Source organism: Paramormyrops kingsleyae, chromosome 6 (assembly GCF_048594095.1).
Source record: "Paramormyrops kingsleyae isolate MSU_618 chromosome 6, PKINGS_0.4, whole genome shotgun sequence".
In the NCBI taxonomy this organism is placed as follows: Eukaryota; Metazoa; Chordata; class Actinopteri; order Osteoglossiformes; family Mormyridae; genus Paramormyrops; species Paramormyrops kingsleyae.
Genome location: NC_132802.1, coordinates 19,570,321 through 19,585,699, shown reverse-complemented (window position 1 = coordinate 19,585,699; position 15,379 = coordinate 19,570,321). Strand labels below are relative to the sequence as shown.

The following is a 15,379-nucleotide window of genomic DNA, read 5'->3' as shown; positions in this document are numbered from 1 at the left end:
CTGGCCCCAGGCTGCCCTCCCCTCCCCCCCAGTTGAAATGGTCTAGAACCTCCACTGCTGTAGACATCCCTCTCTGCAGAACATCTTACTGTTAATTGCACAGAAAACAATCACTGCAGAAGGAAATCATTAGACATTCACCAATTAGGCCCTAGGGAACTGCATGCAATCTTCCCTTAATGATTCCCTGGGTCGCAACATGCTTTTAATATCTTCCTGATCTGTCCAGCTGGGTATGGCGTCATCCTGTTCTTTTAGAATAGGACTAAACAGTGAACCAGTGACAGACTCTAAGGTCACGAACAATCTCTTTTCACTCCAGTTAACAGTTCAAGCCTCTAGTTTGGAGGCAGCTTAGCCCTTTTGCACATCCGTTCTCAGTTATTTATTTGTTTGTTTGTTTATTTGTTTATTAAAAGCTTTCAGACCATCTGACATATGATTCATTACTTATAATTTACACAGCAAACGCAGACGACATTATAACTGGACATTTGGTGGCCCAGCTATGGTTATAACTGCCTCTGCTTGAAGTACTAAGTGTAGCTGAAGAGTATACAGAGTGCTGATTTGCCAAGGGCTGTAAGTTAAGCCCCTTGATACCCCGGACAGCACAAAAGGAATGACGCATATTTCCTTTCAAGTCCAACCTTTTTTATTTGACTTTTTGAATGAAAATCCCAAGACATGGCATTTCAGTGTTGGAAGGTTGACACATTCATGCAGTTGACCTGGAAATTTCAGTGGATTGAAGCTCCTAGCAAACCAGCGCTTCACACTGTATTATCCCAGGGAATATTCCCTGGAATCATAAATGCAAAAAGGTATTCAAAAAAATGCTACAATATTATTCACCCAGGCGAAAGCTACTAGTTTGGAGTTTTTAACCTCATGGTAAAGAGATTTAAAGATTAAAATCAATAATTACTTTTTTGTCAATTATTGTGAAAAACTGCAATAGTGACAAATTAGCTCCCTGGTATCTTTGACATTGTTACCGCATGTATAAACCAATATCAACATAAATTAACTTGCTCTTGGCCTTGGAACAGCATGAAAAGCAACACAAAGGAGTTTACTCTTTGAGCACACTCATGTTACATCTCACCTCCTCGGGTGACAGTCTTGCATAAACATTCACTTTTCATGACATCACACCTTACTCTCTAAATGTGCTAAATGCATAATCAGTTAAATCAAATTAATTTAAAAAAAAGGAAATGCAATGCGCATACTTTAAATGAAAAAAGACAATTGCACAGTTTTGATAACTCCTTCGGCACATTTAAAATTGGCTTCTGATAAGGGAATCAGAATTTACAGTGTGTTGAACAGTGATGAAGAGCTACGGACCCACTCAGCTCAGACGTGTCTGCTTTAGCGGTCTGTCTCAGACTCCTGCTCCCTGCAAAAACAGTACCAAACGCACAGCTGCACGCTCATAGTCGCTTAGGAGGTACCGGGAAACTCAACCAAGTGAAAGGCAGGTACAGTATTACCCTGGTCCAGTCCCTCCTGTGGCTCTGGCACATACCCCTTCCTAAAGCCTACAGAGTAGTGCTTTTCAATCCAGTCCTCGGGGACCTGCAACTGGAAGCAAAACTGTGGTCTGTCTGGCAATGTTCTGAGGGGGAGCAAAAACGTCGACGGCCTGTGGGTCCCCGAAGACCCACAGATGCTCCAGAGAATACCTTACTCACTCAGGCTCACTAGATGGTGCTAAATGGTACCCATGACAATTTATTGTAAAATTGACTACTGTGTTTATGTATTTACAGTAACGTCTGAGTAGTTACAATTAATGCATTTGTGCAATCAGATTGCTAGAAATGTGCTCTTGCAAAGCAGCAGTATTCAATTTTTACCATTTTGTTGATCAGGATAATTCTAAGTTCCAAAATATATTATCACTCATGCATCACCAGAGAAACATGTGCTCCAGGGTCTCAGAGTTGGCGACCAGACATATATGCGTGTTGAGATACAATATATAATAGTGTTTACATTTCTTTGATATTCGAAGGTTACAGGGTTTCAGTCTGTTTTTTGCTCATTTTCTCTTGACCATCGTTTTGATGTTTCTTTTACTTAAAAATAGTCCAGTTGTTTAGTTGTTTGTACTTCTGACACAAGAAACATTACATGATCTCTTACTATCCAAGCTAATTATGGAGAACATAATGATGAAGATATGGCACTTCTTATATTTCATACTTCAAAAATCTATAATGGTGGAACCTGTTATGCAAAAAGTCCATTTGCTCTAAAATATCTCATTCAGAAGAAGTGTCTATTTTTAAAAGGTACATACTCGTAATGATATGAAGGAAATAATATCAAGCTTTTTTTACCAGGTCATTTAGATCAATACCACAGCCCTTTGAAGTGGGCTTAGGAACTCTGAGACCTGACAAAACATTTCAACAACAAGACCAGCACATTATATACACGTTATACAGTAGGTCTGGTGATCATCACGCAGCACATAGATCTTGGGCCAAACATGTACCATCTCTGGATCCTCTGAGATTTCCTACCACGCAGCCAAAGTCTTTCTCAGATACCCTGTGCAGGGAGTCAAGGGTTTCCAGAAGAAAGCCACAAGGCCCCATAATGAGGCTCCTGCTGCTTGCAGAGGCAACTTCCATCTTGCCCAGAAAATCCTGTGTAGATCGAAGTGGGTAGTGTGGGATTTCTGTGCCATATTGCCCCAGAACTACAGCGTAGGCTTCATATCTGAACACTGAACACTCACACTTATAAACACTAAGAAGAAGATTTCTTCTCTCATTTTCATTTTATTATTGTTTGGCCACGGTAATGTTACTCCTGTAATGTGTGGCGAGTCGATGCCCCCCATTTCAAGCAGAGCTGGTGATAGTTTATCAGTGCAAACATGTATTCATACAAATTTAAGGTACCTTGAAATCTTCATCAATAGCTTATAAAGACAATCACGTCGAGGCCTAAAAAGAACACGAACAAGCTAACTTGTAAAAAAAATATATATAATATATATGCTAAATGGAAAAATACCTTCCCTGGTGTTGATGTGTGATCACCTCTTTTAGACATCAAATAGTGAATATGTTGTTTTTCAGCTTAGATAACAACCATATCCAAAGGTGGACTTACATAATTTACATGTGACACAGACATTTAAAACAGCTGAATGTTTTCCAAAGTAATTCAAGTACCTTGCATTGCACAAAAGTACCAACCCACACAAACAGGTGGCTGTCTACATTTCATCCATCACAAACCCATCTGACGAATGCGTCTTTCGTAAATAAACATTAACAGATGATTTATTCCTCAAGTGATCGTTTGAGAAGAGCAATCACAGGCTACTTTTGAAATCACTCTCTCCTAGCAATCTATTTATCTGCCTCATTTTCTCGCATATCTTAGATGCCGCCGATGAGATCTAGCCAGTGCCGTATTTGATGTCTCTCTGGATCCCACATCAGTAATTAACCAGGCTACTTACTGGGATGATGGATGGAACAAAGCAGAAACTCACTTCTGAGATACAGATTTTGGGATATTGCAGTCTGATAGATCAGGAAAAATGATGCTTTCAATGTGAATTTGTTTACGAATTGTCAAAGCAGTGTCAGCCCCGCCATGTTCACAGCAGGTACCTGCAGGAGTGAGCAAAAGAAAAAATCTGGGTGAAAAGCACTCAGATAATTATGCTGCCTGTGCCGATAATGTGTGCAGACTCAACATCCTGTTAACGTGAAGCAGCGCCGAATGAAGCATTATCGTTCACTGTTATTGCTCACCATTACCAAAATTTATGTCCCGTTGTGTACAGTATGGCTTCCTGAGATTTTCGCCATGATTAACAAATTTGAAACCAGCCTGTTGTAGAGGTGTGGTTATTGAGATGAATGTAAAAATCCAGAAAATTCTAGTATAGCATATACAGCAGTATTCAATTCTCACAATTTTGTTGATCTGAACAGTTCTAAATTTCAAAATATATTATCGCCAAAATTCTGGAAACTATATACTAATGCTGGCAACAAATTTCCTTATTACAATTTGCATCTATTTATTCATAAAACGCTATTATTATTACATTGTTTTAATCATTTGCTAATTATTTTGCATAACTACTATTCCAGACCAATACAAAACTGTCAGAAGTTATCAAAATGCATGTCACTGGCTTCTATCCCCAGTTTTTGGTTGTCAACATACCACATTTGGTGTTAATACTGAGTTGACTGCAAACACACATACCCCTCTAGACACCCTACACTCCATCACCAAACAACCTGTTGCTTCCAATCAAAACAGCACAGTCAGTCTGGAAACAGGAAGTTTACAAAGGAGAGGTACGTTGACACTGCGCCGATCCATGTGGCGCGGCTGCCTGCCCTCCGTGTCTCCCACTGAATCGCTGAGAGAGCACTTCAGGGCATCCATTGCTCTTGTCACGTGTTCAAGGCTGAGGGTGGTCAGAACATCAGGGCCTGAGTTGTTCGCAGCATGCAGGGCTTCACCAATCACATGTACAAGCCAGATTAAACCGGTAAAAATGTATGAGGGACGGCCTTTTGCTGTTGTCAGGCCGCTTCCTCTGAGACCTATACCCTGGCAAAGAGAAACTGAACCAAGATGGCTGACATTAGTCAGATGAGAGCAAGGGATTCTGGGAGCATATCCAATGACCTCTCAAATTGCTGGGGACATTTAGTCGGGCTGAAGAAAAGAGGATGTAGATTTGAAGAGTCTTCACCATGGTTTTCTTTGAAAAGACGCCCTTCATTCAGAGCTGGTCTAGGAGCCAACAGATCTAATGATGACAATACTCTGGGTGGTTGTATGCGTGATTTTTTTTTGTATGGAAAAGAAACCAGTATGTTTGACTACCTTAGAAAACTCAGCCTTGTAAACTCTGGTCCATTGGTCTGATCAAATGACCTAAATGAGATGCAGAGACGGAAAACAATTACCCTGTTTCTTGTAAGGACATTATTACAACTTTATACATGTTTTAAATAGTGAAATTTCTATTGGGAAATGTCTCTCATTTTTAAAGTGTCCAAAACTCCACCTTCTGTTGTAGAAAATGAAGTGGTTGCTGAAAGTCTCTTAGGTAGCACCCAGGCATCTGTGACGTGTGACGGCAACTGATTACCTCATAGGATTCCTCTTCTCTTCTTATTTTTGAATATTGGAAATGACCGTATCTCCAAATGAAATCAAAAACATACAGAAATACATACCACAGAACGTCACGGCTGCAGGAGAGTGTAACGTGTTTCAAAGTTGTCATTGCAATCACCGTTGTCACCACCACTTTCGTCGTAGTCAGAGAAAGTTGCTGCTGTATGTCGCTTTTCTGTTTTTCTCCAAGCAGAAACAATTAGGCTGACTGTTCTTGCCTTATCTTAAAATACTTACTCCAAGTTCTATATTACAAATGGCTGTTTGTAAGCCTCCAAGATGAGACTGGGGCGGAGCCTGAAGAGTGGAGGGAGGGGCCAAAGGAAGAGAGGAGCCGTGTTTGAGAGAGGAGGCCTCCCAACCTTGGGTCTTTGCTGTCCTGGATTTCAATCTAAGAAAGCAAAGAGAAGAATAAAACTAAACATGAAACCACTACTGACACAGTGACTACAATGATTGCAGGCTGGCTGTGCCACAGATGAAGGAGCTGGCAGCATACGACAGCTACAGAATAAAGAGAGAATGTAAGAGTATTCTAAATATGTGATGACATAGGTACAATGAACCTTCTAACATGTCTGTACATTGATACGTATGGCAGCAGTGTCAAAATCTTCACAATTACAAAATTGTGATTGAAAAGTATTTCGACAGTTAAACTGACTGAATCACTAAACCAAAAGGATTTTTAGTTGGTTGTGTCATCTCATGACATCATAAATACATAAGTGCACAGTTCAGGTCCAGAAAGAACAAATCCAGACCAAGATTTTGTCAGCTTAGTACTCTGTGAATGTCATGATACAGCTATTGGCAAGATAAGGCGCTTTATGCAGTTGCATAGCCAAGGGTTACAAAAATAGCCAAATGTAGCAATAAAATAACAAAGGACACTAAATTTGTTGCTGCATTATGGCTATGAATAAAAACATCACCACACTTAGTGTGGCATTATTTTTGTGCAGGACTGTGATTATGTTTAAAATATTAGTACTGCTTGAAATGTAGGAATATTTAACATTCCTATTGTGTAAACGTTGCAACAATAATATTTAGAAAGTGTAGAAAAAAACTGACAAAAAATAAAATAGTTTACTTGAGAAATAATTAACTTCTGTATTGCTGACAGTAGACACTCTTGCTTCTGAGCATAAAAAATGATATTCTGTATATTTATGTATAGCATCCTCCTACATAACTCACTGTGATATTCTGCATGTTAGTTAGATCTGACTCCTAACTGTGTCAGTAATAACTACATGAACAGAATACAGAATGAAATCCAATACCTTGAGTAATGCCTTATTAAAACAAATGCATGCCACTCGAGACGCCAACTCCTCAAGATCTTGGTTGGTGACTCCTCAGGCCGCCATATGATCCCGTCCCACCCTCCAGAAATGGCCATCTATCTGCCGCAGCCACCTGGGTGTCCCCTTGGCCTGGTCTGGTCCTCAGCAACGAGGATCCTGTGAGCCGGGTCACCCTCAGGGAAATGCGCCGCACAGCCATAGTGCCGTAACTGACGCTCCCTCATAATGCAGATAATGTGCCTCATTTGGGACTCCCTGGGCGACAGCTCAGTCGACACAAAGTCAAATCAGTGGTACCCAAGGATTCTCTGAAGAAACACAGTACCAAAGTAATCCAGTCTTCATCGCTGGTCATCTATGTCTCACATCCAAACAGCAAGACAGGGAGCATTAGGACCTGGACCATGGCTTCTCACAAAGATATCAGAAGCGTCACACACTCCTCATGATCCCCCATTCTCTCCCAAAGTCTATGGACTACATAGGAAGAGTCACCAGAGACATGAATGTCAATGCCAAGGTAAGTGAACCACTCAACATTCTCTCTGCAGAGGCTGACGTTCTCTCAGCAGACAGACGCACTGCTGACAGCTGAGCCCAAGAGGTCACTAAAGGCCTGGATCTTGGTTTTTTTCATCCGGGACACTTGTAAACCCAGACACTCAGACTCCTCACTACTGTAAGTCTCTTGAGAGCTCCAATCAGAGCATAAAAATTGCCACTGACTCTGCAAAGGTCACAGCATCATTGGTAGAGTCAAGAACTGTGAATCTTTCCTCACTAACGGGTGACCCACAGCCACTGGACCCCATAGCCCTGTCCAGCACCCAGTCCATGCACGCATTGAACAGAGTAGGAGCAAGAACACACCCCTGATGAAACCCAGAATTGACTGGGAGGAACGCAGAGTCTCAGGATGTCCTACAGGGCAAAGTCAAACACTTTATGAAAATCCGAAGAAACCGTTTTGATATTCGTGTTTGCTTTCGATGAGAACCTTCAGTGCCAGGATGCGGTTGAGGGCAGACTTCTCAGCTGGTAAACCAGACTGCTCCAGTCATTGGTATGCGAGCAAGTGATCGTGGATCCTGTGACTCTATCATGGACCTTTCCTGTCACTAAAAGCAGTGTTATCCCTCTGTAGTTGCCGCAATCCAAGCTATCACCCTTCCCTTTTCAGATGAGGACAACTAGTCCTGTTTTCCAGTAAGTTGGGATGATGCTTGTATCTAGAATAGAAGCAAAGATTGCTTGCAACGCCAGGAAGACAGTGTTACCACCAAATTCACCTGAGATACCACAGCTCCCTGTGGTCTTCCCTACCCGAGCTGGTTCACCACCCATACAATCTCAGTGAGATTGGGTGGTTCACAGCTAAGGAGGATCAGCCTCAAGAACTTGAACTCAGAGATTCACAGCCAGAGGATCAGCTTTAATGATCCAGTGGGTCACAAATGCAGTGTCATCCATTATTACTGCTCCATCACCTGCCCTGACTGTGACTCTCCAAGGAACAGATTTGGATAATGCTTAATGCTTTCATTCCTCTATAAGCAGGACATGAGTCACTAGACTACAGATGGTGTGTCACTTGCCCGAAGATTCCTCTATCAAACGCCTCCTTATCTGCCCTCAGAGCCCTCGCAGTCATGCTTCTCAGTTCCTGGTACAGGCCAGAGTTGCCATCAAACCATGTGCTGCGACTCCTCATAATAATGTCTAGGGTTCCCTGCGAGATAAAGCACCTTCTGGAAACACCAGCAATGCCAGCATAATCCTCAGCAACCTTCGGGTTTTTGAAAGGTTTCATTCTCCTAGTAGGCGGTAGCCGAATGGACCAAAGCAAAATCATCAACAACAAAAAGTCTTCAGTCAGAATTCACAAACTCAGCACTTTTGTTGAACATACAGTTTTGTAGGTACCACCAGCATCTGCCCATGAGAATGCGACTGATTTTCTTCACCACACCAGCAGTGCTAGAATACCAAGTTCAGCAATGTGGCTCAGGGTTCTTGAACCAGGGTCCAGCGACTCACAGACCCAAGCTAAATATTCAACAACAACAACAAGTCTTTGGTCAGAAGTCACAAACTCGACACTTTTATAGATTCTGCAGTTCTGTACAGTAGGTGCCACCAGCTTCTGCCCATGAGAATGTGATCGATTTCCTTCACCGCACCACCAGTTCAACGATGCAGCTCAAGGCCCTGGAACCAGGATCCATCAACCCACAGACCCTGATCTTTTGGCATTTTCACCACAATTGCCAGACCTGTGGGGACCAACACAGTCCTCATAGCCCGCCCTGTCAGTGTTAGTGGTCACACTGAAGTCACCTATGACCAAGGGAGTGTCACCTCGTGGGCACCTGTCAACCACCAAGCAAAGTTGCGAATAAAATGTCTCCCTCACCGAGACATCACTCGATCACTGCGTATCACTCACCACGATCGGTACATACGCTGAGACAACAGACAAGACACCTGGAGAGTGCCTTAATCTTTGTCTCATAATATGCTCATTGAAAAGAGTGACATTGGACACCATCAAAAGGAGCCGATCTGCCACAGCAAGAGCCACTCCCGGAAAATGGGACCCATCAGAACGACCAGACTAATAATAGGTATACTGATCTACAGAGATCTGACCACTCCTTGGACAGCATACATTAGAGAGTGCCACCAGTGAAATGCAGAGTTTATGAAGCTCCGCCAACAGCAGGGGAAGATGGTCATCTTGCCGGAGGGACAAGGCGTTCCAGTACCCAAAAGGTTTGACCCCATTGGCTCCCATCCCTACCCCCAGCCCCCCACCCCCTTCATGGTGCGTGCAGCCTTCCTGTGGGTGGCTGAAGCAGAGCCACTCCCATTGAGAGCAGAAAAGAGTCCTCTCTGCTGTCTTGGTGCTGGGTGAAAATTTTTACAGTGGCTGGAGTGCCAATCCCACCACCCAACCCCCAAATTTTTCCCTGCAAGTTGGAGGGCCATCTGCAGAGCTGGATGCAGTTTACTGTCCTCAATCCTCAATTAAATATAATTTTTTAAAATTTGTTTTTACTTTGTTACTTGAGCTACCTAGGAACAACAGATTCTCTCCACAGTGGGAAGCCATTCAGCCCTCCAGCTCTCCCCAGCTCATAGCCGCGCACCCATAGGTTTTCCGCAGCTCGCTGCTGCTCAGCCTACTGGCTCTCTGCATTTCACTGCAACTCCCTGCTCTGGCCGAAGGAGAAAGAAGAGGAAGCTGGCTGTGCCCATTGCTACCGCCTTACCTGACCCAGTGCCTCTGGCACCCTGCCCACCTACTCCGTAGCCACCACCAGCTCGACACCCTACTCCACAGCTACCACCTGGCTGGATGGGATTGAACTGGAAGATGCCCTTTTGGAAGACTTAGAGCAGAACCCTCTGGGCCTTGCCCTGAGATCCATTCCATGGGCCCCTGCGTCAGCCCGAGGCTTAGGCCGATCCAGTCCCAGGTTCTGCATCCCAGAGTCAACGTCCATCTGCCCAGGGTCCAGAAGACCCCCTAGCCATTCCCAGCTTCCTCTGGTCACACCTTGGTTCCTGTCCCAGTACTATGTCCTACCTCTATTTTGGTCTGTGTCCCCTGTGGTTCCCTCTTATTTTCGCCGTGTCTCTGTTGCCCCTCTACTTGTTTGTCCTGTCCTGGAATGTGTTGTGGTGCTTGTCATTCCTGCTGTCCTTCTGGTCCCTTGTCCAACCCCTGTCTTTTCTGTGACCCTAGTCCTGTGTGTCCTGTTCTGTGTTTTGCCTCTTGTGTCTTGCCTTGGTATCTGCTCTGTGGTCAGCTTTGCTCCATGTCACCTGTCTGGTCCTGTGTCTTGTATTTGTTTTCTCAGTGCCATTGAGGTTTGGTCTCTGTCCCTTCCGTCCGGTTTCTGATCCCATATGTCCCATATAACCTGTCGGATTCGCTGTGCTCTGTCCTGTCTTTGGTTCCGTCTGTCCGATCCGGTTCGTAGTGGAGTCTCCCATGTCCAGAATGCCTGTTTTGGCAGGGGGATTATGTTATGACCTGTCCTGTCCATCCCCCGGTATGACCAGCAAGGGTTGCTGCTGGTCCACCAGAATCTGCTTGTTTTCTTCCCAGCTGAGTCCTGTTCGTAATCCCTGATACTAATGTGGTAAATGCTAACACCTGAATTGTATCAGTCCCTCATTAGTCCTGTATATATGTGCTTCCCAGTCCTGTGTTCCCCAGTCCGGTCATTAACGTCAGTCCTCCTGTTGCCTGTGCTCATCCCTGAGTCTTCCCATTTTGTCCCCTTGTGGTCCTGTTTGTTTCCCTACTCTTGTTTGATAATAAAGCCTCTTTTTTTGCCTGATGCCTGCCTTTTTTTGCCTTCGTTTCTCACAATGTGACAGATGGTTGTTGTGATGCAGTAATAAAATTATGAGGGTCAAACATGTAAAACATACAATCAAAACACTGATATGTATCATAGAGATAAACAATTAGCATTTCCATAATTTAATATTGGGGTAACATTATGAGTCATGAAAATTAAGTGTATCAGTGCAAAGGACCCTTGTACTATAGCTGACATTTAATCTATGAGTTTTGAATAAATTAAATTGTGCTTATTCATAATTGTCTAATTGCTTAAGTATGTTTTAGAAAGACTCTTTTTTCCACTAATTTTTAACATTTCTATTTCTGGACTCCTTGTAGTGAAGGGCCCTTATTGATAATATTTAAATCCTCTTCCTGAGCTGTACTTGCACTGGTATCCTTCTTTGCAGGGTGAAATTCTGTAAATCTATATTAAACAATGGCTACCTAGAGGAACACATTGCAAGCAAAGACTGTATGCAAAAGACTGTCTTTCCATTAACAACCATTTAACAATTATCACAGCTGTCTGATAGAAATGGTTTCGAAAATGTCTTCAGATGTCTTCTGTGGTGGCAGAAATGCCGGTAAAAACAGGCCATGCCTTTGGTGCTTAATGGCAGGCTTTCACTCTTATTTTTAATCTCTAAATGAAAAGAGGTGGATAGTTCAGGTTCAGAAAGCAAAAATCTAGACCAAAATGTTGTTTCAACCAACCAGTTGAGTAGTTTGTAAGTGTGACTCCTTATACTCAACTGATTGGTAGAAAAAAAATCTTGGTCTGATTTTTTACTTTCGAGACATGAACTATCCTGTGTTGATGCATTTATGTATTATGTCGATTGAAATCAACCTGTCTTTGTCTCCATACTGGAACATACTGCGTCCCATATTATAAGGGACGATAGTGGCAACCGTAGTCCTGAGACAAGATTTATTAAAATAAGATGGGGCTGGCATTTTCACTAGTTGAGAGGGAAATCAGGCTACGGTTGTGTCCACACGGCATGACACAGCACACAAATGTCAGCTAAAAACAGCCCTGGGTCACCTATTAGCAGAACACTTCCTATGTGACCATGCGTTTGGCCAGCTCCATAATGCAGTATGAAATACATGACGATTGTGTTCTTCATTTAGAGAGCTTGAACAGATAACATAAGGTAGTATGTCATTATTGTAATTATAGCAAAAAAATCTAAGACATTCAATAGTATGGTCCAAGTATTGCATTGCCAATCATGAAACTATCCATTTGGCTTAATGGTTTTATGATGACTAAGACTTGTTTGGTTTGTTATTGCAAACAAGAAAGGTTGTGAAGTAATGCAGCAGTCCTGAACATTTTAACCATTTGTCGGTGCTACATATATTTAATAGAATGCATACCATATGGCTGAGGAAGTATAATGAGTCATAATTAACAGAGGAATTATTGATGGAGTGTTTTTTTTATTTGTTTTTGTTTCAGTCAACTGTGGATGACATTGTTATTAAAGTATCCATTCAGAGCACCGGTGGGAATAAGCAGGGAGAGAAACACACAGAAGAGCTCATAAACATGTATAGATGCAATGGAAAGAAATATTGTAATTGTGGAAGGGAACCAATACTTTTGTGTCTGTAGGTTCATAGAGGTTTGTCATATGGCCTGTTGGTTATAGAATGCTCATCACATACGATCCAGAATACACTTAAGATTCAGAGATAACCCTGTTGCAAGGCTGGACAATCTCAAATTTCATTGCTATTAAAAATGCACTTATATTGACCATTAGCTAAAAGTCTATCTGGTCAAAGTGCTTACACGTCCCTGTTTTGTTACAGTGCTGCTTGCTCCTTTGTATAATGAAATTACAGTCTAGATTAGTGAGGTACTGTAGTACCACTCAGTCACTTCAGACCCAGATTAATCTCTTACATTAAGGTTATGTTCATCAGAATTACATACAGTAAGTAAGTCCAGCATCTTCTTGCTTCAGAGCACTTTTTTGACTAATTATTTCTTTATGTCCCTTGTCCTTATCGCTTCTTGCAGGTATTCTTATTTATTATTGGCTCTGGGGACATTTATACAGAAAATATGTAATAATCTACCTTTTCAATTAAGACAGAATGTATTCCTTAACATTTACATATTTTTTTCAGACCTCTTTTTTTTAGTGTAAATGTATTTTCTGAAAGTCAGACTTAATGAAAATACCATAGGTAATAAAAAATGTAGCTGCAGTGTTTTATGTTGTTGCATTTATTGATGCTAAATGTCTTCACTTTCCAGCACAAAATTAAAGGTTACTGTGCGATTATCTCATGATTAAATTACAGTTTTAGACTTTCCAAAACTCATGTAGTTACTGTACTCTGAAGTTGTTCTCTTTTTCGGTCCTCAAAGCAAGAAAACGCATGAAAAACTGGGGAAAGAAGGGTACGCTAGAATAATGCGGGGCACTCGGCAAAATCCCAGCTTAGCTGCAAAAGTGTGAATGTCGAAGGGCTGCACAAAATAACAGGTAAATAATTCGACATGACTCTGCATTAGCCAGCACAGCCACACAAGAGCCTACATGCTAAGTCATTCATAGGAATAAGGTTGCACTCGGTCAGGGTATAGCCACAACAATGTCTGCAATCGCCAAGGACTGCGAAGCCAATGAGGTGTAAAACTTACACCAGAAGTTGCAAATCTGCAAAAACATAATTACAACAATTTCAGTCTATGTATATCCGGTGAAAGTCTACACTTTGCGTTTAGCAAGAAAGCCCACTGTTTTCCATTTTCTATAATGTTAGCATGCCCAGGGTTGCAGTTGTGCAGCCAGTTGACCTTTGACCCCTAGAGGTTTTTTTTTTTACCCCATTCTTGGGAGTTTTTGGTTCCTCTACTCTCTGGATGTCATTCATCTTATTGTCCTGCCTCTTCCCTGCCTTTGTATTGTTCTCTCTTAATGATGTTGTAATGTATCACAACACACCCATGTAAAGCACCTTGGGGCGACTCTGTTGTGAAAGGCGCTATATAAAAATAAATTGAAATATCAGACACTGCTTCAGCCTGGTTGAAAGTAAGGCCTCTTGAGGTCACACCTATTGAAAATAGTTGAGAATGCACGTTTTCGGGCCGTAAAACCCCGTAATTCATACCTGGATGACTTTCAAGACAAATGCTTGTGAGGGTGACCAACTATAATTATTTGCATACAGTAGATTCCAAAAATAGCTCAGTATGATGACATTACGTTCTGAAGACTGGATCATAAAAATGAGATTTTGGGAAGTTGGCATCAACTGCTTCTTGCATTTGGATGCTGATGAGATATTGTAACTAGTCTCTCACCTTTGTTGTCAGTCCTGACTTCATCTAGGAGCAGGTCGTTCTGCCTGTTGCCCAGTACAAAGGCCAGGAAGGAGAGGATGAGGGCGTCCAAGATGCCAATGATGGCCAGGATGTAGGCCCAGCGCACGGAGCATCTTCCCAGGGTGTACTTCCCCGTCTCCTCTCCACACATGTCGCGGACCACCTCTGCATCCCAGCCATCCGGAAAAATCATACAGCCCAGGACCAGACACACAGCTGGCAGGAGTGTGTCCAAGGAAGAGAGAGTGAGACAGTGGGAATGGTGAGCCGTGAGGAAAGGTATGAAGAGCCAGAACAAAAGAGGAGAAAGGGAAGAAGCATTAAACAAAAACGGAATAGAACCTTCAGCACTGTATCTTCAGCACTTTATTGCGAACTCCTACACACCAGGTTCTTTGTGCCTTTCTGCACACCACTGCTGTACTGAGCTATTTTTTTTTCACTTGGGGCCTTTAAAATTTTACAAGTACCCTGAATACCAAGAGCGGCAAAACGATTTTATCACCGGGCCCTTGAGCAAGGCCCTTGACCCCAACTGCTCCAGGAGCTGACTGACCTTTTCTCTCATTTGCTTGTTACTTGAGACAAAACATCTGCTAAGTGCATGTTATGTAATAACAACAACAGAATGTCATCACGCTATTGTAGCAGAAACCCGTTTTAAGATAAGACTGTCCTCAGACAAAAACGGCCAAAAAAAGTACTTGTGATAATCATAGCTCTCAGTGTGGACCTAAATGATTTAAAAGTCCTTGTCCTTCAGATTATTATTCAGTATTAATATAGTTTTGATGGTACCTCTTGAGAAGATGTTTGGGTTAAAAACAGGCATCTCAGCAGCCATAAAATGTGACCTTACCTGGCTGCGCTATAGTACTTTACAAAGTGTTTATCCTGCCCCTTGTTACCCTGTGTCAAATTACCCAGTATGCAGACAACATGCAAGTAAGCATCTTATTCTACTCAGTACTTGTACCAGTACAAATCACAATAAATCAGTTGAATCCCTTTGAATCCTTTGAATATTGAATCCTTCCAGGTCCTGGGCTTGTGTAACCACATAAGAAAATTAACTATATTGTATTTTAGTCAAGCAATAGACAAAACAGACATGAGTACTAAAAGACAAGAATTTTAACAATGATGGTAAGTTGCCTAATATTCTGGCTAGTG

General features: G+C 42.3%; 1 protein-coding gene across 1 annotated transcript in view; it reads right to left on the bottom strand.

Moving 5' to 3' along the window:
- Positions 1-659: 659 nt before the first annotated feature.
- LOC111840315 (LHFPL tetraspan subfamily member 4 protein-like) overlaps positions 660-15,379 on the bottom strand; it is a 45,723-nt gene continuing 31,003 nt past the window's right edge. The window contains exons 2-3 of the mRNA XM_023804982.2: positions 14,186-14,422; positions 660-5,572 (exon numbers count right to left, since the gene is read on the bottom strand). Of these exons, the coding sequence (XP_023660750.1) occupies positions 5,568-5,572; positions 14,186-14,422 (242 nt within the window). The 3' untranslated portion in view covers positions 660-5,567. The remainder of the gene's footprint in view (positions 5,573-14,185; positions 14,423-15,379) is intronic.